This window comes from Tiliqua scincoides, chromosome 7, assembly GCF_035046505.1.
Source record: "Tiliqua scincoides isolate rTilSci1 chromosome 7, rTilSci1.hap2, whole genome shotgun sequence".
Taxonomy (NCBI): domain Eukaryota; kingdom Metazoa; phylum Chordata; class Lepidosauria; order Squamata; family Scincidae; genus Tiliqua; species Tiliqua scincoides.
In genome coordinates, this window is record NC_089827.1 from 24,459,693 (window position 1) to 24,481,575 (window position 21,883).

General features: G+C 42.2%; 1 protein-coding gene across 1 annotated transcript in view; it reads left to right on the forward strand.

Moving 5' to 3' along the window:
* MAGI2 (membrane associated guanylate kinase, WW and PDZ domain containing 2) overlaps positions 1-21,883 on the forward strand; it is a 747,493-nt gene that overhangs the window by 477,554 nt on the left and 248,056 nt on the right. Inside the window, exons 4-5 of the mRNA XM_066633432.1 lie at positions 4,027-4,242; positions 15,695-15,905. Coding sequence (XP_066489529.1) covers positions 4,027-4,242; positions 15,695-15,905 — 427 coding nt within the window. The remainder of the gene's footprint in view (positions 1-4,026; positions 4,243-15,694; positions 15,906-21,883) is intronic.

Consider the following 21,883-nt stretch of genomic DNA (forward strand, 5'->3'; position numbering starts at 1 on the left):
GTCACTACCTGTATTGAAATAGCGGAAGATCTGGCGAGAAGGTAGAATGTGGTGTCTGCAGTGGCCCCTTTAAGAGTTAAGGCCTGGGCTTTCAGTAAAGGATGTGCTGCACAGCTGCAGCCACTAGAGACAATGAGGTACCCAAGGATATAAGGAGCACCTGAGGCAGGAAGGGTTTGTGGGTTGTAGGAGTCTGACTGGACTTTGGCTTGGCAACTGGCTGATTTGACTGACTTACCTGGAATCTGACCTTGGACTGTGACTCGGCTTATTGACTTTGGCTTACATACTTTGACTGATTTACCTGGAATCTGACCCACTGGACTGTTGACTTACGGCTCTGCCTTCTGGACTGACCTTCCGGCTAATTGATTATCTGGCTCACTGACTAACGGACTACTCGAACAGGCTTTGGAGAGCTGGGGAGCTGAGGTGTGCTGCTATACCTGGAAGGACTACTGCCTTAGGAACTGGGTCCCTGCTGTTTAAACAGGCAAGCTACCCTGGTGGTGGAGTCTAGCAGTACTGCAGTAGAGAACTGGGGCCATTGTTGGGGAACGAAAGGGGAGCTAATTAGCTTAGAGTGGGCATAAGTTCCCTAAGTGAGACCTGGATTGGGAATCTGGCAGAATACTACCGGGTTCTCCCCAGAGGAGGGATTACTGGTGGCTTTGCACCCCCTTCCTTCTCCTATGAAGACTTCCCTTTGAAAAAGAAAAAGCAGGGTGTGCAAAGCCGCCAGCACCTTCTCTGTAACTAGGGTGGAGTCTGAGAGGCAATCACGTGTCCCCTTGGCATAGTGTCCAGGGCAGGTGCCCCTCAGATTCAACCCTAGTTATGCCTCTGTCAGGCTATGCGCATCAAGTGTTAAACAAGCTACTACTTGTGGGGAGCACTATTGCCCTGTCACCATTATAGCCACACCTCTTGTCATTTATAAATCAGGCAGCAGCCTCTAGGGCCTCTAAAAAGTTTGATAACCACTGCACTAGTAAGAGCATAACACAACACCCACTTATGATATATTTCCCTAACCGTATTAGAAGTTGATACTTCATACATCACAGAGCAGCATTTGCCTTCTTTGAGGCAACATCAGTTTGCTGACTTGTACGTACTTTATGATGGATCAAGATTTGTGTATTTTCTTCTCTGTCAGTTGCAGCTAATGAGTTCCTAGGTGAGAACAAAGTGCTTATTTCTGGTCTAAACCTACTTAATGACATCACTTCCTGCTTAATGACATCAATTATGACCCTCAGCAGGTGCCATTAATGCTATTTGACCTGATGTATGAAAAGTGTTTTATACCCCTGCTGTAGACTATTCAGAGCATATTATTATGAAGGTCTGCCCTCCATCCAGTTCATTCATAGCAAAATGCCTTCCATTTCACTAATGCAAAGCAGCAGGCCCAAATGCATTTATAGTTTGGGCAAAGAACATAAATAGAAGCTCCACAGGGCAGTCAGAACCCTCTTAATTTGCCGTTTTGAAGAAAAAAAAAAGCTGCTGGCACCAAAGGCAGTTTATTTCCTGGAGCAGATTGGGACTGTGGTGGGCACAATGGCTTAAATCTCCTTTGTCAGACCATGCTCTGAATCTGGATTGTCCCCCCACAGCTGCTGTTTGGAGAATACAAAAACAAGTAGCACAACCAAGCACATTGTTAATGTAACTTGTAGTTTGGTCCTATGTCAATTAAGAGCATGTGTAATTCTGGCATATTAAAAATTTTTTACTCAAATAAGTGTGAATTGTCAAAAAGAAGGGAAATATTAGATTTGCATTGGGTATTTAAGAGAAGACCATTCCAAAATATTGTGTATTAATCAAGCCCTGTATGAGGTTTAAAGCCATCAGGCACAGTACATTTTCCTAGCATATCACTATTACAAAAACATCTGTTCTGTATCACTTTGTTTCAGTATGAAGGTTTCAAGAGTAGTTAAATTTCTCGATTACTTCTCTATAACAGTGGCAGGTAAGCTCATTGAGTGTTAAATGCAAGTACCAGTAACTTTTTGTGTATTCTATTTTTTTCTGTTTCTGTCATGTTTCTACCTTGTTTATGTGCATGTAGTAAACATACACCAAGGAAGAGTATGCAGTGGTGTAGATATTATTTATTATGGCTTGCAGTGTTTCGGAAAGGTGTTGATTCACATAAAGAAATAATTGTTTCAAGCTGATAGAGATGGTAGTGAAGTGTGTTCTTAAACTACAGAAATGCTGACCAGTTTAAGTAGCATGACAATAGATGGAAGCTTCCTAGAACTTTTTAAAATTTATTTTTGAGAATGGATTCTCTGCTTGTTTAGTTTTTCCACAGATCTTGTACATGGAGAAAGATACATGTATCCTTTCTGGCCTGTACTAGTGATGTGTTTAGTTTTGCATTTTAGGCAATCGTTTTTAGCTCACTGGCAAAGTGAGGAGAAACCATGTTCTGTGGGTAGGATTCCAGTTACCTAACCTAGGCATTTTGGGAACCTGTTTTTTCTGTCCACCCTGGATTGTTGAGGCCCTCAGGATCTGAATATCAAACTGTCTAATAAATCTAATGGATGGGGAGTGATGGTGAGACATTTCCTAATGACTTAACAGAGGACTTTTCCACTTCCTTAACATAACATTGTAATGTTCTTGAAGACTGATAAGTAGGGAGAGGGGGGTTTAAAATCCAAACAATTTCAGGCTCCCAACCAGAAATGCTGTTACATTATCTGGGGAAGATCCGGATATTCTGACTAAGGATAGTTGCAGCACATTGTAAAGTCATCATGGCACAGTGAATAGTGACATCCCAGGGAGATATGGCTTTAAAATCTTTCCTAACCAAGAAGCTCACTTGGATCAGTTAACATCTCTCAGCCAAACCTGCTTTCCAGGGTTGTTTATGAGGGAAAATCGGCAGGAAGGTTGTTGGACTGTATGCCTTATGGTAGCTCCTTGGAGGAAGGTGGGTTTGACGGTGAACTCATCAAAATCCCTAAAGACTGTATATTTCATGACACAGTCTGTTCAAATTAATTTGAACCATCTCTCTAACGAAACCAATTACTATTTCAATTAAAAATTAATTTTTAAGTTCACGCAAAGATTTTTTCAGTGACTTGGAAAAGCAATAGCAGAACAGCTCTAAGCATACTTGTAAGCTTACTTACAAATATCATTGTAGTATCCTCAGGGAACAAATGTGAGCATAAGGAGCAGTTGGGTCTTAAGACCTTAAATATCGTTTTGGTTTGGGATACTGTAGTAATTCATCAGTTTCCATTTCCAGCCTTGATATTGTTGTCCTGCTGCTATCTCAAACTTTGTTTGTTTTGCTAGAAAAAAAATGTAGGTGTTTGAATGTACAACCTTGCCCAAGCCAGACAGAAAGGGGGAGAGAGATTGAATGCACATCTGAGTGCAAATGTCCGTTGGCACAGTAGTTTTCTCAAAAGTCTGAACAGTGCAATATATATTTGAAAATTGAATGCATGTAGTTAGCCCTTGGTATCTGCAAAGGATCTGTTCCTGGACACCCCCCCCCCCCCGAGATACTGATATCTGCAGATAATGGAATCTGCGGTGAGGTGTTCTGAGACCTCCAAAAGTTTTTTCTGGGTTTTCCCTAAAACCGGAAGTGCCTTTTTTGAGGTCCCCAGAGGACTATGGAGGCTGCATGCAGCTTCCCTGCACCTCAGAAGTCCTCCTGGAGGCTTCCAAAAGACACTTCTGGGCACATCTGGGAGGTCCTTAAGATCCTTCAGATGCAGGGTCAGAACCCACATTGTGTCAAACCTGTGGGTGCTGAACCCACAGGTGAGATGGGTCCGCTGTACGTGCGGCTATAACACACAACAGTTTGTGCATCTGCTTCTTCAGAGGGGAAAAAACCTTATATGAAAACCACTGACTTTCTTGGGATATCTGAAAACATGGGAAGGGAAAGCTTAAAAGTACAAGAAAATACGGGGACAAATGTTGCACATTCCAACTTCTGGTCTTTTTCCCCTCCTTGTTTTTTTGCCCTAGACAACTACTACGGCACTCCAAAGCCTCCAGCAGAGCCGGCTCCATTACTGTTAAATGTAGCAGACCAGATACTCCCAGGTGCAACACCCAGTGCTGAAGGCAAACGCAAAAGAAATAAGTCAGTGAGCAATATGGAGAAGACAGGAATAGAGCCACCAGAGGAAGAAGAGGAAGAAAGGCCTGTGGTCAATGGAAATGGCATGGCAATCACACCAGGTCAGTGTTGGTATCCTCATCTGCTCAATTCCTGTTATTTCTCACATTAATTTTCAACTGTTTGCTTTTGTGACAGCACCAAACTTATTATTATTATTATTATTATTATTATTATTATTATTATTAACAGTATTTATATACCGCTTTTCAACTAAAAGTTCACAAAGCGGTTTACAGAGAAGAATCAAATAACTAAATGGCTCCCTGTCCCAAAAGGGCTCACAATCTAAAAAGATGCAAATGAATACCAGCAGACAGCCACTAGAACAGACAGTGCTGGGGTGAGGTGGGCCAGTTACTCTCCCCCTGCTAAAAAAAGGAGCATCCACTTGAAAAAGTGCCTCTTACCCAATTAGCAGGGGTTATTGAAAACTGCTCCCATGTATCTAACTTTCAAGTGCTGTAGTTCCACTATGGATGAGAACTAAATGCACAGGGCCTGCTTTCTGCAGCAGCCGTACTTTTGCTGAATCATCTAGTTTTATCTAAAGGCATACAGCCCAATCCTGAACTGCAAGGTGTAATGGGCTACAGTGGCGCCGAAAATGGCTGCTGCCACATCCAGCGAGCTCCAGGCAGCTGCTGCTGGCTCCTTGGGAGAAGGGAACTTTTGTCCCCTTCCCCTGGGTAAAGCAAATAGCCCCACAATGGGGCTACTTGATTCTACAGCAACCCAAAGGTCAGCGTAGAATGCCCTGTGTCGGTCGACAAGGAGGCTCTGGATCCGGTGGAGCGGTCCACCTCCCTCACATCCTGCTTCCTCCCCCCAGAATGCCTCCTCCCTGCCTCCCCTCTCTCCAGAATGCCTCCTGCCCGCCTCCCCCCACACCTCCACCTAACACTCCACTGCTCAGCAGTCTGTGCAACCACTGAGCAGCAGAGCTCCACTGCTTGCTTAGTGCTAGCCCTTCGCTGGCCAGCACTGGGCTAGCACTGGCAGAGTATCGGCACTAGGGCCCACAAACATACCTTACATCATGTTTGCAACAGTGCACTCCAGCGGTGAGCCAGCACACCAAGCTCAGGATTGGGCTCGTAGTGATTCTCAAGTCAGGGCTTGTCTTAGGAGCTGTGGGGACCAATTGGAAACACTTTTTGCAAGGGATCCAGTTTCACAGCCAAGCACTGTAGAAACTTAGAGATACAAATAAAATTTATTATATGCTTTATATCTCTATGGTAGAAAAGATAGCAGTTGAAATGTGTGCTTAAAAAGTGCATGAGAGTTAATGGACCAAATAGATCTAAGTACATTTTAATATAAAATTGCATATGAGATTAGAGTACTTTACTCTATCGAGGGGCCCCCTTAGCCATGGGGCTCAAATGAGAGCAATTGCTCCAGCTGACTTAAAGCAAGCCTTGTCTCAACTAGTGCCAAGCTGAAACTGAGTTTATATTTTCAATCTAATTGTTACTTTTGTAACAATTTGTTAATTTTGTTACTAATTGTTACACTTCATGTGCCCCTCTTAAATATGTTCTCAGTCAATCCAATCTTTATTATGGTCTCAGACCAGCAAAGATTCTACTGTTCTTGTAATGTCTTGATGTCATGCAATATGGTATAACCTTGTCATATGTGTTAGGCAGTCTTTAGCATTTAGATAGTGCTTTGTCCTAAGTTCTCCTAGATCACATTCATATCTTGGTTCATAAGTTGTCTCTAAATGGAAGTTCCCTTCTTGTTTGCAATCCTAGGAAATTCCCCTCTTGTCTCCATTCAGTAGGCAACCTTCAGTCTCGAAAGACTATGGTATTGCGCTCTGAATGGTGGTTCTGGAACAGCGTCTAGTGTGGCTGAAAAGGCCACTTCGGGAGTGACAATCCCTTCCACACCGGGAGCAAGTGCAGTCTGTCCCTGGTCTGTCTTCCCTGGGCCTTCCTTCTTTGCCTCTTAGCCTCAGACTGTTGGCCAAGTGTCTCTTCAAACTGGGAAAGGCCATGCTGCACAGCCTGCCTCCAAGCGGGCCGCTCAGAGACCAGGGTTTCCCACCTGTTGAGGTCCACTCTTAAGGCCTTCAGATCCCTCTTGCAGATCCATTCACTATTGAATGTCTTCATTCACCAGCATTGTTAATCAGGAAGAAGGGTGGGACAGATTTGGAGGTATGATGCCTATCAGACATGTAACATTTAAAAGTACTACTCTTCTGCACTTTGGACCATAATGTTGTAAACCTTGGGTTGCCTTTCAAAGGCTATTAGGTATGTTTAATTGGGACATGGAGGCACTTAATATGATGGCTGTGCTCCATACAGCAATTGCTTTTAATATTATGTATCAGGTCAGAATAACTTAACATTAGAGACTCATTTTCTGTAGTTTGGCTCTTTTACCACTGTGACATCCAGTCCTGACAGTCTTCAGGCCATACAGAATTCTTAAAGTCCTCTTAGAAGTATTTTATTGACACAGAGCACCACCTGTAAGGACTGCCACCTTTTCATCTCTATAACTGATAGCCCAATGCTATCCTTTTCCCCGCCATAACAGGCTGTGCTGCATGCTAGGGTGAGGGAGGGTCTGATCAGGAGACTTGGGAGGGGAAAGGGAAAATATTTCACCATGAAAGGGTCTCCTTGGATCTACATCAACTCTTTGTTCAAGGAGACAAAAGAGGTGTGTCAGCTTATTTAGAGGGGATAACATCTGGCACAAGTTGCTTGGACCAGGTGCCAGCCCGTCTTACCTCCAACAAGCCCTAGCCACTCCTGAATTCACCATGTTTTAACCACTCCACCCTGTTCTGCCCACCCTACCAACTTACAGCATCAGCAGAGCTCCTATTCACAATGCTGCCATGCATTGTGTCCTCCCAGTCATCTGTGGTGATGACTCTGGACACAACTCCATGTGCTTCCAAAAGTCTGGAACACTATTTCTGGTGGTGGTTGCATCCACTTGGATTGGGACATCAGACTTTTTGAAAGTGGTTGACAGTCAGACATTAGCAGATATTGATATCTGTTTCCATGGAATGAAAGACTTGATTCAGACGGCTCCAAACCCCAGTCTGCAGGCCTGATCCGGTGTTTAGAAAAAGCCTTTCTCACACAGCACTTTCTGTTATGTGCCACAGCGTCTTATCTTTCAAGCTGATCTTCTCACAAACAGCTCAGGTAGCTACTTCTACTTCAAAATCAAGGTGCAGAGCCTGTCAGTGCAACGGGCAGCAGAAGCGGCTACCCGGTGTATGTTTCTGAGAAGATTGGCTGGGAAGATCAGGTACTGTGGAATGGAATGTACTGCGCCGCACAAAGACCACTGACTTCATCTGATGATTTCTGTAGTTTAAGTTGGTGTGGAAAGTATGTATGCAGGCCAGGCTGTGCTTTCCTGGTCAGATGCAACCCTTCTCACAGTCCATGGTTTTAATTATTACATTGGAGATGAAAAGGACAAATAGACACAATCATATGTTCCATTTGGTTTTTTAAGAAGCAAGGATATGTGAAACGCCAGGATTATCCTATTGAAATGAGACATTCCAAAAAATGAGACTGAAATTTAAATACCTGCCATGTAGATTAAGGGATAAAGCAATGTATGAAAATCTAAAGGCTAGCATAGAATAGTATATCCAGTGTCTTATCTCTAAGATCTGTGAAAATTGTATTCAGATTGCTTTGTAACATTGTCATATTCCATCTGGATGAATCAGCACATTTATTGGCCGATTTTCCCTTACTACAAAGTATTTTTTCTGAGATTGCCAGACTCAGTACAATGTAGTACTCCAGAATGTTAACAGTTGTATAGAATGAATACAAGTGCAGCTTTTCTCATTATGATGTGAAAATCTTTCCTTACACAACTTTGACCATTCTGAGGCTCACTGGCAATACTGGCCCCTGTGCCCTTCAGGGCCAGAACTGCAGAATGCCACCTCCCACTAAAGAGAATGCTGCCCCCCATGTCTGGGAGCCTTCTGAGGCCTAGAGGAGGCCACAAGTGATCTCGTCCAGCCCTGCAAAGACCTTCTAAGGCCTCCAGCAGGCCTTAAATGTCACTTCCAGTTTTCACCGAAAACGGAATTGAGGTTTAAAGGACCTCCAGAGGCCTTAACAGAGGTCTTTGGAGGACTGGAAGAGGTTGTATATGGCCTCCCCAACCCTCCAAATGGGGTAAAGAAGGTGGGGTGAAGAAGGTAATGCCACGCCTGCAGGCATGTTGCCCCAGGGCATTTTCCCCTTTCTTACCCTCCCTCAGTTCACCAGTGCTGAGGCTCAATTTCCAACCTGATGGTTTCATATATTTCCATAATTTTGTGTTATGGAGAGAGGAGAGATCATTTCACATGGAACTGACATTTTTAACAGCAGCCCCACATTTATTTCTCATGTCTAGTTGGGCCTGCAACTTCTTGGATGCTGTGCACAGATGTTATTTTAAAAGCAATAAATCCATGCTGCATCATGCTTTCATGAGGCTAACTCAGAGATGACTCGGTATTAAAACTGCATGACAAAGCTACACGTTTTGAAGCTGTAAATGTCTTTTGACAAGTTAATGTTTAATATTATTTCTTTGTGTTGCTTTTCTGTCAGTTTTTTGTGGGCTCTTAGATTGCTCCTTCACTACCAAAAATACATATTCCTTTAGCTACTGTGCTGATACATAGAGTAACAAGGAATTGCCTTTCGTATTTCAGTTGACTGGACAAAGCTTCAAGATTTTTAAACAATGAATGTAGTTTGGGAGAAATACAGCAGAAATATATTGGAGCAGAATTTTAGGCTTTTCGATGTCCACTGGAACACATTAAAATGGGGTCTGCTTTGCAGGTAGCCAAGCCCGGGATCTTTCATCTCCCTTCAGCTTATATGGCTATGAGGTGATCCTGTTCTCCCATTCCCACAGCCATAACAAACAACCCATGCTAGCTCTTTTCACTCCAGCTTCTGTGGTCCACTTTTGGCCTCTTCATGAATCCAGTCCCAATAGGCTGCTGCTCACCCAACCATACCTAACATCTGTACACACACCTGTATCCCCTTCCTGTAACTTGTTCTCCCTTGACTCCCTCTAGCAGTCACACTAATTTTTTTACCTTCTTCTGCACTTGGAAAAAATAGACAAATATACAAGTGGTTCTTGCATTCAATATAGAATGCAAGCCAGTTGTATTTTAAGGTGTTCTGCTGAAGCCCAGAGATGTCTTTCCTTTAATTAAGAATTGTGACTGCAGTACATGAGGATGCAGGAACTCACCTTTTCACTAATGTCATTTTCCTATCAAAGATTGGAAGATTGCCCCCCAGAGCAACCATTTGTAGCAATTCTTGCTTTCACTGGCAGTGAGTTAAAGAAAAGGTATTTCTGGAATTAAACACCCCTCTCTAAAACACAATTAGCTATGCATCTAGTTTAACCCTAAGAAGAGATTATCATTGCTGTCCTAGGTAGCTGCTAAGTATTCACCTGAGTTCTGGTTATTATTTTCGTTGCTGAGTATAGTCTGTCTGATCTGCAAGTGAAACAATATTCATCATTGCCCGCTGTAGCCCATTTTTGTGCATGGAACTTTTTGGATAAAGCATGTAGCCACTGAAGTCAATATGACATGACCTCTTTTAAAAGATACTTTTAAGGAGCAAGGTATATTGTTCCTAGTTTGCCATCAAATTTCAACTACAGCAAATCTGCTGGACAAAATGTGGACATTTCTTTTTACTTTACTCTTCTTTACAAATATCCATGACAAATGAACTTCCTCAGATTTCAGCAATCCTTCATTGCAGCCATGTCTTTCTAGTGCCTACTGTGGGTAAAATGTCAAGGACCATGGGGTTTCTGTCGGGAGTTAGCTAGTAATTTGACTGATGAAATGTGAAACAAAGTGGAACCCACTTTCCTGTGTCACAACTAAAATGTAAACAACTAGGGAAAACAGCAAGGAAGTACAGTTTGTCACTGCAGGAAACAGATGTGTTTCAGGGAGACATGCAGAGCACATTTCTGTCAACTGCCTACTGCTATGACCTTTACTTTTCTAATAGTGGGTTTCCACACTAGGTGGGTTCTAATAGTGGGTTTCCACACACACACACACAACTTTTTTCATTGTTTTCTCTCTCCGTGATTAAGGCTGCAGTCCTAAGCTCACTTACATGACACTAAAGAGGAAACTAATACGATGAAAATAAAAACTTAGTGGCAAGTTTCCCTTTTGTAAAGTCCAATTCATTGGTTCCCAGATGCAACCCTTCCACAGTGTCATGAACCACCTTGCCCTCCATGATTGGTCACGAAGTCTGTCATGCCACAAAGCATTACTGGGAGTCTCCAGAGGCTGTTTCCAGGTCGCGTTGGGCCCACAATATACTCCCTTGGCTTCCATGGGCCTCAGAATACCTTGTAAAAGCAAATTGGAAGTCAGTTCACTTCTGTAAGGCATTCTGGGGCCCATAGAGGCCAATGAGCTCAGTGCAACCCAGAAACAGACTCTGGAGGCTCCCAGTAATGCTTTGTGTCATAACGCACTGCTTATTGGGTTGCAACCCACCTGTGGCCTGCAGTTTGGGAAATGCTGGTCTAGTTCTCATCTTGAACCTTTTGTCCTGAGGTCATTACAGTGTGCACTTCCCCATCCCACACTACATCATTGACTTGGTGCAGGCAGTAATGAAATCAAGAGTTGGGATGCAGGGTAAATTAAAATAAGTTTTATAATGAAGGAGGGCTCCCCCAAACCTCAAGAAGGAACACCTTAGACAGGAGGAAGGAGTCACTGAGAAAGTGGTAGTGGCTATGGAAGACATAAATTGGACTTGGGGGTAAACTATCCAGTAGGCTGAGAGGCACAAACAAACTGGGCAACTCATAGGATTCTGGTGGCTATGAGCTTTGGCCTAGCAGCCACAACAGTGGGAAAAGGTGCACGGGGCAGGATGAAAGCCTACTGAAGAGATCCAACATGGCAGGTTGAAAGAGAAATTGTCTGTGTATGTCATTAAGACACTCTTTTGAAGTTCAGTTCAAAAAAATATCTACTTATCACCGTTAACATTGGTGAGGGCAGCTGGCAGCTCCTTTCTTTGAGGACTGATTATCCAAAAATTTCTCACAGCTGCAAGTTCTTCCCCAATTTATCCTTGCCTCCTTTTGCCTTGTCTTCCGCTGCTGTACTCATTGTGTCTTTTTTTCTTTTTTTTTTAAGATTGTGTCTCTCTTTGGAACAGGGAACCATCTAATTCCTTTTCTATGTGAAGTACTTTGAGAATTTTTAATTTAAAAGTGGTAGACAAATATTCAAAAAATAAAAAATAAACAAACATGCTGTTAACATACAAGTACTCTGTAGAAATGCTGGGGAATGTTAATGATTCCAGCAATTAGTTGGAAAGGGTGTATGGAAAGAGGCCTGGAGAGCTAGTGGAGACCAACCAGATTGCAACTCCATTACCAAGTAGAAAAAAATCAGAGACTAACAGCCCAAGCCTATGCATCTCTACTCAGAAGTAAGTGACATTACAGTCAATGGGGCTTACTCTCAGGAAAGTGTGGATAGGATTGGGCTGTAAGGCTGCAATCCTAACCACACTTTCCTGAGAGTAAGCCCCATTGAACAAAATAGGACTTACTTCTGAGTAGACCTGGTTAGGATTGTGCCCTTAATTGTACATCATTTAAGGATATTTATAGAAACTTCCCTGCATTTATGTACCTATTGTCCATATCTGGTGAGATTTGATGGGGCCAGTTCAAAGTAGTGTTAGACAAGAACAAACAACATTTTAATCAGTGAGTTGCTGGCTCAAGCTCCCCTCTAGAAAGAGAGAATGTGTTTGTGTAGCTTGTTAACTAGGATTTATAGTTTGAGAAACAGATAAATTTGTATTTACCTCTTTGATATGCTGTCTTAAGAACTACCACTTCCAGAGTTCTTGTGCATAGAAAGAAGGAAAAGGTAGCTGGTGTGATGTGCATAACACATCACTAATAATTATAATTATCTTAATAATTGAGGATACTGATACTAAGGACAGCAGGAATCCTGAGCTTTTGGTAGGATATAGCAAATATAAGTGAGTAAATGTCTAGTTTGTGTATGCAGCATGCTCACACACACACACACACTGCCATTTCTGATTATTATAAATGCAAATGAGACAGCCAGAAAGAAGTTTGCACTGGGCTCACAAATACTGATGCCTGAACCCTGTGTATAACTATTTTCACCATCTGCCAGCTAAGACTACACCAATAATAAAATTATTGTAGGGTAAATTTGGCTTGAATTATGGGCAGCAGTGGACAGCCATGGAGGTGAAAAACTACCTTTTTAGCATTTACACAGATGAAGAGCTTACCGCTGCTTTTCCCAGTCATCAGAAGGTAATTACCTCGGAATGCCCTAGGACAGTGGTTCTCAAACTTCTTAGCACCAGGACCCACTTTTTAGAATGAATCTGTCAGGACCCACCAGAAGTAATGTCATTAACCTGGAAGTGATGTCATGGCCAGAAGTGACATCATCAAACAGGAAAATTAACACCCCTATACAGCGAAATCAAACCTAATTAAGTAAATTAAATGTTTACAATAAGTATACATTTAATAATTTATTTAAAATAAAAAACCCTCTAACCTTCCCAAGAAGTCGCTGATCCGTTAAAAAAAAAATTCACAAACAATTGGCTGTAATCCACACTTACCTGGGAGTAAGCCCCATTGACTATCATTGTTAAATCATATACACAGTAGCCTGTTCAAAGTACAAATCTGTCACATTTCCACAAATGTAGTCACATACCATGGTAGCATCAAGTCTAATATATTAAAAATAAAATGCACATTGAAATGAATGGGAACCCACCTGAAATTGGCTCATGACCCACCTAGTGGGTTTCGACCCACAGTTTGAGAAACACTGCCCTAGGAATTACATTGTTACAGTGCTGTAGCTTGTTCAGAGAAACATTTTGAGAAATAATGGCAGCTCCACAATGATTGCCACAAGTCGGTTTCAAACCCCCCCCCCCCCACTCACACCTGTACAAGAAATGTGTGTATTTGTGTGTTCCCCCTTATGCCACTTGCTATGAAATTGGGGTGTTTGTTTTGAGTTAGTCCTAAAAGCTACACCAGGAAAACTGTGTGGGGCAAAAATATCCTTTCAGAGTAGTTTCCAACTTTTGAACTCCAATAATACGTATTTCTTCAAGTGCATTTCTGCACAGATGATTTTCCCCGTGTACTTGCCATCTCCATAGTCATCCTTACTAGAGCTAATGTTGCCTAGCTACAAAAATCAGTTGGTCCTCCTTTTGAACCTCACTATTGTCATGAACTCATTAGGTGGCTGTACCTCATAGCCTCAGATCCCACTTGCAGTGTGGGAATAATTCAGACCTTTCAGGGCTGTTGTTCCAAGTGAATTTATACAAAGTACTTTGAACTGTCTTCATTTAAATAAATATTTGGTGGTAGTACTAGCAGTCATCCAGGTAGTAGACTGCCTAACAGCCCTCTTCATAAGGTGAAGCTTTCATTTGAAGGTCAGATTATTCTCCCCCCCGCCTTTTTTTTTTTAAAGTAGCTTAATTTCTGAAAGTAGGTCGGCTCAAGATGTAAGAATGTTACCCTGGTTACGGAAGGAAGACTTAATTTAGAATCTCATTTTCAATCAGGAAAGCATTGCCTATGTTTAATATTTGGCTTCAGGTCTCTGGTAGGTTGTATATGTGAAGGAAGGATTTAAAACATAAAATAATAAAATTCCACATGAAACTAGACAGGATAAACTTTTTGTTTGCTTAAGCTGTTTCTGCCCAACGTTGCATATACACAACAGGGATCAAATGCATACACTTGTGGGCTGGGCAGAAATGAATTAAGGAAAACTATGGGTTGTCTATATCAAGGCACACTGCATTAGATGGCCAGAATCCAAAGCTTCCCTCATGATTGTCTGCTGACCAGACAAACATCCAAGGGAAATCCCTCAGCACTGTGAGATAGAATCATGGTATGTGAGAATAAATAGGTGACACTAGCCCTGCAGATGCTCTTGTTGTACCATGGGTCTGCACAGCTTGCATCAAATCAAGGGAGGGCACCAGGATGAGGTCTCTTGTTATCTGGTGTGCTCCCTGGGGCATTTGGTGGGCCGCTGTGAGATACAGAAAGCTGGACTAGATGGGCCTATGGCCTGATCCAGTGGGGCTGTTCTTATGTTCTAAATTCTTACTGCCATCTGGCTGGCTCTGAGATGCCCAGAGATTATACCATTTTCAGGTGTTGCAGAGTTGTTGGCAGACAGCAGTAGCTGGCATAGACAGCTAAAGCAGGAGAGGGTGGAACCAGCAGAGGGGGTCTTTGAAGTCAGGGAAAGTGGGTTGGTGGAGGAAGGTGGAGGAAGGCTGCACTGGAATGGAAGATGGGCAAAGAAATGAGGAAAGAACGAGGACGCAGGGCGAAGCATTGATGAAGGAGCACAGGAGGTTTGGAGTAAGGTACTGCTGAGGAAGAGACAAGAGGAAGACAAAGAGAGGAAGCCCCAGTTGAGGGGAGGGAAAGTCTGAGGCTGAAGAGGGGACAGAAGGAAGGAACACAGAGGGGCTGGAAGAGATGGAGGCAGGAAGAGGAGAAGATACAGGGACCAATACAACTCAGCTATCGGCAAGATTTCCAATCTTTGCAGTGCATTTTTATTTAAAGCATTAGATTCCAGCAGGGCTGGCCTGCCTATGATGCTAACTGAAAGGTTTGCATCAAGCAGCAAGTTGGAGGGAGTGGCAAACTGACAAGAGCTGCCATTCAGCCCTGTCTGCCCTCCACTGCCCACCAAGCCACTTCATTCCGTTCAACAGTCCTATTCCCACTAACTAAAAGTAAGCAGGAAAAGGATTGAGCTGATCTCAGTGGCTGATCTTTTCCTCCAGTGATGCTTGATGAAGGGGGGAAGGGAGAAAGGTTATGATGCCATCCACTGCCACCTCCTTGCCTACACCCTGGTGCTTAATAAATAGCCAAGTGTGGGCAAGGAGAGGGAGGTGTGGCAATTTAGAGCCCAGCCACCTTACCTGGAGCTCTGGAGGTTAAACAGAGCATGCTGGGAGATTTCCTTATTTATATAAATATTATTACCTTGCCTTTCCATCTAATGCTGTCCATGGCAGTTTCTTTGCTTCTGACTGTAGCTTGCTACTTCTGGCAAGGTGATTGTATTGTGATGGTGCCACACATAGAGCCAGACTTTCTTTCATAGCACTGCAAATCTACGTAGTTCACGAACTTCCAGCTTTATGCATGGCTGAAAGCAGCCCCCATGTTTCAAATATACCTCATGCTTCTGGGTTGTTGTTGCCTTCTGCTTCAGCCTAGGTTTAATTTATGTGTAAGGAGTAAAGTCTTCAGATTTGTTGAACTGTACTACTACATTTTCTGCATAAATGCTGTTGGAATGACACGCTTATCTTCATGTACCTGTTTCCTTTTATGTAGAATCAAGTGAACATGAAGAGAAGAGCACAGGTGCCTCAGGTGAAACATCTTCTCAGCCTTATCCTGCACCTGTATATAGCCAGCCTGAAGAGGTAAAAGAGGATATGGATGTAACAAAGCATCCAAAACCAGAAGAAAATGATGAATTGGGAGCCTTGCCTGACAATTGGGAAATGGCTTACACAGAGAAAGGGGAAGTCTACTTTATTGAGTAAGTACTGCACATTTCAAAATAGATGTATGTGAGCTACAGTGTTAAGAATAATATCATGCAGATTCTGAACCAATATGGTGTATAATTTGAAAATGGTTGCCTTGATCTCACGACTTATTTATTTCTTCTACAACTGACTTAAAATTGGGCACAATCTGTCTATTGTTCTGCTGCACAAGCTTTATTGAAGTGAATGAAAGGAGCACTTCTGTTCTCTTGCACTCCTCCCATTCATTTCAGTAGGGTTTATGCAGGAGAAATCTAACTTGTATAGATATACATTACATAAACTAATCAGGAAGACCAAGTGTAAATTAAACATGTGGAAGGAGTCTTGAGTAATATATAAAAAAACATGTTTGCTAAATGCTGGAATGTGGACTTACAAACACTCAATAATACACATTCCTTGTCGCCTTTTTAATCGTTTGATTTTTTGCATTACTCAGACTTCAGAGGGTTAAGGGGGATCTCATGCTGTGGAGGTTCTATTAAATTACCTCTTTGTTTATGCCTCAGTTTGGTTAATGCCATAAAAAGACTCCCTTTGCTTTAGTGGGGAAAAAGGAAACAAAAAGCTATTTGTTTAACACCAATGCCCTGAAGAGAGCCATAATAAGTGTATCAGATTGTTAAATAATAGATGAAAAACAATTATTGTAACATGTAAATCCTGCTAGATTGAATAAATGCCATTCCAAGGATGTTTCTATTACCATATCATTCCAGAGTATAGTGGGAAGCCTTTAGTTTGCATCCCAGCAACTTCATTCCCCTTTTGGTAAAATCTCTTTGGCAATTTCATGTTGTCATTGGACTTCCTCCCATTCAGTATGGGATGAGGCTTCTATTTATACACCTGGCCACAATCCAGTTCACAATCTCAGTTGCATGCTTACTAAAATAAAAGCATTATTGCATTGACAGTCATCATGTGGCTTTCTGAAGATCACACAGAAAGTAGGAAGAGGATTGGAACACTTAAACAGATAAGACATCCTATCAGACTAGCTGGACTATTCTTTCTAGAAGAATGTTAGCCACACAGATTATTTCCTAATAATCAGCCTAATATGCAATGAAAAAGCCAAAGAAGACTCCTCCATCCCCACCTGACATATGTTTAGAGCCAACCTGAATGATGTACTTTATAAATTAACATACTGTCGAGTGGACTCAAAAGGTTTTTGCTGGAGTAAGATCTAATTGTGTTTGTTTCTGTTTTGATGTATATGCTTAATAGCTATTTTGAGTATGGACATTCTTATTGAATAGTTCCAATTACAGGAGTTGCCCTGTATCCTCAGGGTAACATATCAGCCTTCCCCCCACCCCCCACCCCGCAGATACAGAAACCATGGATATGAAGCAACCCTATCTCTGTTGCGCCCTGCGACCTCCATGCCGTTTTATCTGTGGCACAAAGCAAGCATGTCTCTTCCTTTAACAGAACACTATATGCTAGAGCAGTGGTCGCCAAACTCATGGCTGCTGTGTGGCCCTCCCATTTGCAGCAGCTCTTACCATTCTGCCACGCTGCTCACAATCAGCCCACCCAATCTCCACAGAGCAACATCTGGACAGTCGCGTCTAAAGCCCACTGCTCCAGTAGGTTTAGTACCCAGATTTCTGGGCAGACGCAGCTGTGGAGAGGGTCGTGCTGTAGAGATCAGGTGGGCTGATTGTGAGTAGTGCAACAGAATGGTAAGCACTGCTCATAGTGGGAGGGCTTCAGTGTTGCACCAGATCTGGCCCACGGACCATAGTTTGGCAAATGCTGTGCTAGAGAGATGCATCTAGAATGTTAATGGGAAACAAGAAGTAGACTGGGATATATGCTTAGCATATATAACATGGGGTTTCTTGCCCAGTTATAATGGGATGCAAATAACTGGGTGCCCCCCCCAAAAAAAAAACCAATGAATGTCCAAGGGCACTAATGACTGGGACACATTTTATCAGGACACAATCGTCCAGGATGCAAATACCCTAATACTGGTCTAGTAGCAGAGCTGAAGGAGAAGTGTTTGCTGCTTCCCCTTCCCACAATAAACTTTCCTTTTGGGCTTTGGCAAACTTATCAGGCCACACTGGGCCATAGCTGATGCTTTTTCTTGAGTAGTGATGCCATTTTAGATTTCTCATATGCCCCACTATTTGGGAGGGGCAAGGCATCGGGGAAATCTGAAATGGCGCTGTTGCTTATGGAGCATCTGCTACTGCCTGCCATCATTTGGTGACCATGCTAGGGCCCACTGGGGAGGCTAACCTAGTGGACAGCAGTGGATGCTTGCTGTACAGAGGAAGTTGACCAGATGGGTCTTCTGATGTGTTTGCCTAGCCAATCTCTGACAATATTTTCTGTAGGAAAGAACAGAATAAGAATATTGCTGAACTATTTACATGTTCAGGGAAGAAAGTTGAAGAAAAGGATTATACCAGTTATTAAGACCCAAAACCTAATGATATAAAAGGAGGAAAAACTGAGTGGAAGTGTTTTTTCTCCATCTGCTTTTTCTCCCCAATATTAATGAATAATAAAAAAAATTAATGCAACATGTGACCACAAACCGTACTGCTAATCTGTTGTATAGAAAAAGCTATAAAATATTACCTCTGGAGACTATGAAAATGGAAGAGCTTGGACTTCTATCACTCAGAGTAATATTTTTCATTCCCTTCATTCTGAGAATTCTACTCTCCACTTGATCTTCTCTGTTTTATTCTGTCTTTCTGATTGCTTGCCTTGTACGTCACTTTTAAGTGATTTCCTCTCTAATGCATGTTAAGTGTAATGTTTGTAACTGTTTACATTTGCAGACCCACTCATTAACTATCTGAGTAAGCATTCCTTTTGGTTTTAGTAATTGTAATAGTCTAATTCCATGGGTTATTGTAAATTATGTGTGTAATAAAACTCTTGCCTTCTTTTGTACCAAGCTGAAGTCATTATTTAAATGTAACCGTTGGGGAAGGGGTTCATAATTTGGTTCATTAGCTTAGTTGTTCATAATTTGGTGGTTACTACCAATGGTAGTAGAGAGTCTAGATTCTGTACGCTACCAGCATGCCATTAGTGTAGTGGTTGGGTCACAACCCACTGAGGAACTGGAAGAGGGCCATTCCCCCTTAAGTGGCATGGCCCAGAAATGAGTGTCACAATGATGCCACAGTGATTGTAGCAGCACTGAGAGCAAGGGGCTTTTACCTGGGGGGGTCGCACTGGCCTCTGGCAGGGTGCAGGGAGCTCGCAGCCCTCTCTGTGGGTCTCCCTGCTGCTGCAAATAGCTCCAGTTGTAGCGCTGTCACTGGCCCCCTGACCCACTGCTGCCAAGACTTCCAGGGTTCCCAACTCCCTTGTAGGAGTTTGGGAACTGCCACATTAGTGGGTTCTCAATCAAATGGCTGATGCCATGTTTGAGCTGCATCAAATCCATCCAACTGGTCAGTAATTATACCCTTCTGAACATAAAATAGTATCTTGTGGCAGTATTTCACTGGCAGCTTCCCCCCCCCCAGTTTGAATAAAGCAGTGACCAACTATTTAAAATATTTTTGTTTGTTTAACAGCTATTTATTAATCAAGTTGTATTGCAATTTATATGGCTTTGGTTATGTTAGTGCCTAGCAGGTACTCCTTTGGGTTTCTGGGATCCAGCACATAGGCAGGATTACATTCTGCCTAGCCTGGGAACTGTATATTCTTTCAATTACTGACAGCTTTGTAGAGCCTTGTACTTAAGGTACAAAAGACCACACCCAAGGGAATCCTCTTAAAAATTGCGGTTGTAGAAGAATAGAGGTAGAGTTCCCAAACAAATAGTTCTTGGCATCCTCACCAAACTGAAATTCAAGGGGCAGGGGAACAGCCGTGGCAGTTAAAAGTGGCATAAAACCTAAGTGTGGAGTACAGCTAAGTCCTTTTGGCTTTTCTACATTTGTCAGCTTTGGGAAAACTATTTCTGACTTGAGATTGAAAGACCCTGTTGTTCTAGAGCGATTCCTTGCAAATTAATTAGTCAGTTTAGTAATCAAGCTTTTGGAGATGACCTTGTGGAGTTTTACTGGAATTTTTTTTTCTAATGATGAGGTCAGCTGGATTTTTGGCTGACGGAATAATAGCCAGTCAGAAAATAAAAAGTTAATGGCACTGAAATAATAATCCCTTTCTGGGTGCTCTTCTTCTATCTTTCCACTCCATCCTCTGCCAGTAATAATTTGCCTTCAATGAATGCCTTGAATGGAATGCCTTGAATGAGTGCATGAGTAGCACAAATGCCTTGAATGAGTGGGTGAGCAGAAGGTGACATTTAAAAAATAATTCTTGGTTTTCCCTATTTCAGGACTTTGCTGTAATTGAAGTTTCAGGATTGGTAAAGGTTAAGTTTAAAAAGTGCAGCCTGGGAATAGGAAACAGGTGGGTGCTATGAGATCAGAGGCTTGAGAGTTCTAATTGCTCATACAGCTCCTTGCCATCTATGTAATTGGAAAGTTTCCAGGGAAGTCCAACACAGACACATTTGACTTCAGAAGAAGGACCTTCTGATAAATGAGGGGACTAATAAAAAGAAAACGGAAAGGGAAAGTCAAGGGGGTCAAATTTCTCCAGAGTATGTGAAGGTTATTTCAAATCACAATAGCAGAAGATCAACTAGAATGTGTGCCATTAAGTAGGAACAGCAGCTCCAGGAGAATGCCAGCATGGCGCATGAGTGAAGTCAAGGAAGCTACAAAAGACAAGATGGCTTCCAGAAAACAAAAGTTTTGCCCAAATGAAGAGAACAAAAAGGAACACAAACTCTAGCAAAAAAAAAAAAAAAAAAAGGCTGACCATAAGAGATATTAAAAAAGAATAGAAGGCACGTGACTAGAACATTAAGGCAGCAATTAAAAGTTACAGACTGGTTGGTTGAACTTCTGTTCCAGTTATATTAGTAGAAAGCATGATTAAAGATGCATTTATTAAGCATATAGGAGAATGGGCTATAGTGGGAGAATTTGGCAGTCATGGAGTAAGAGAATAGGTTCTTTTATAGATTGTACTGTTAAAGAACTGGAAACAGAAAATAGGAATAAACAGGCTGTGTTCATAGTGGAGGGAAGTAAGAAGTGAGGTCCCCCAATGATCTTTCTTGGAACTGGTGCTTTTTAGCTAGTTCATAAATGATATGGATTAGGAATAAACAGCAAGGTGGGCAAACAATGAGGTTGCAGATGACACCAAGGTAGACATGATGACATTCAAGGTAGTGAAAACCAAATCAGATTGTGAATGGACAGCCAAATGGCAAATGCATTCAGTAAGGAAGATGAAGTGATGCATGTTAGGATAAAACACCTCACAGCTTCACATATACACTGATGGGGTCTGAACTGTCTGTGATGAACCAGGACAGAGATCTTTGGGTTGTAGTACATCAGTGTAGCCAACTGAAAATATTACCAGAGTGTGCAGTAGCTTGGAAAAAAGTCATCAGAAAAAAGATAGATTGCTGATACTATACTATTACTATACTGCAGCTCTACAAATCTATGGTGTGGCCATGTTGGGAATACTATGTATAGTTCTGGTCACCACACTTCAAGAAAGATGTCATGGAACTGAAAAAGATGCAGAAGGGAGCAGCCAAGCTCAACCAAGTACCTTCTTTACAAAGGAAGTCTTTTTAACTTAATTTGAGACTTTTTAACTTGGATAAAAGGCAATTAAGTGGGAACGTGATTGAGGCATAAGATTAAGCAAGGTGTGGAGGGAGTGGAGAGGACTTCTCCCTCTCTCTCTCTCTGACAGTATTAGAACCAGGGGCCTATTGTCAGATTAAAACTATTAAGGTTCAAGTATTAGTAAATGCTGATATTAGCTGTATAAGTGGTGTAACAGCTGATGAAAGGCCAAACAACCATCTCCCATCTTGTGTGCCTGTCAGCTATCTTCTGTGCATCTCCCAGCTGTGCGAACTATCTGCTTTCTCATT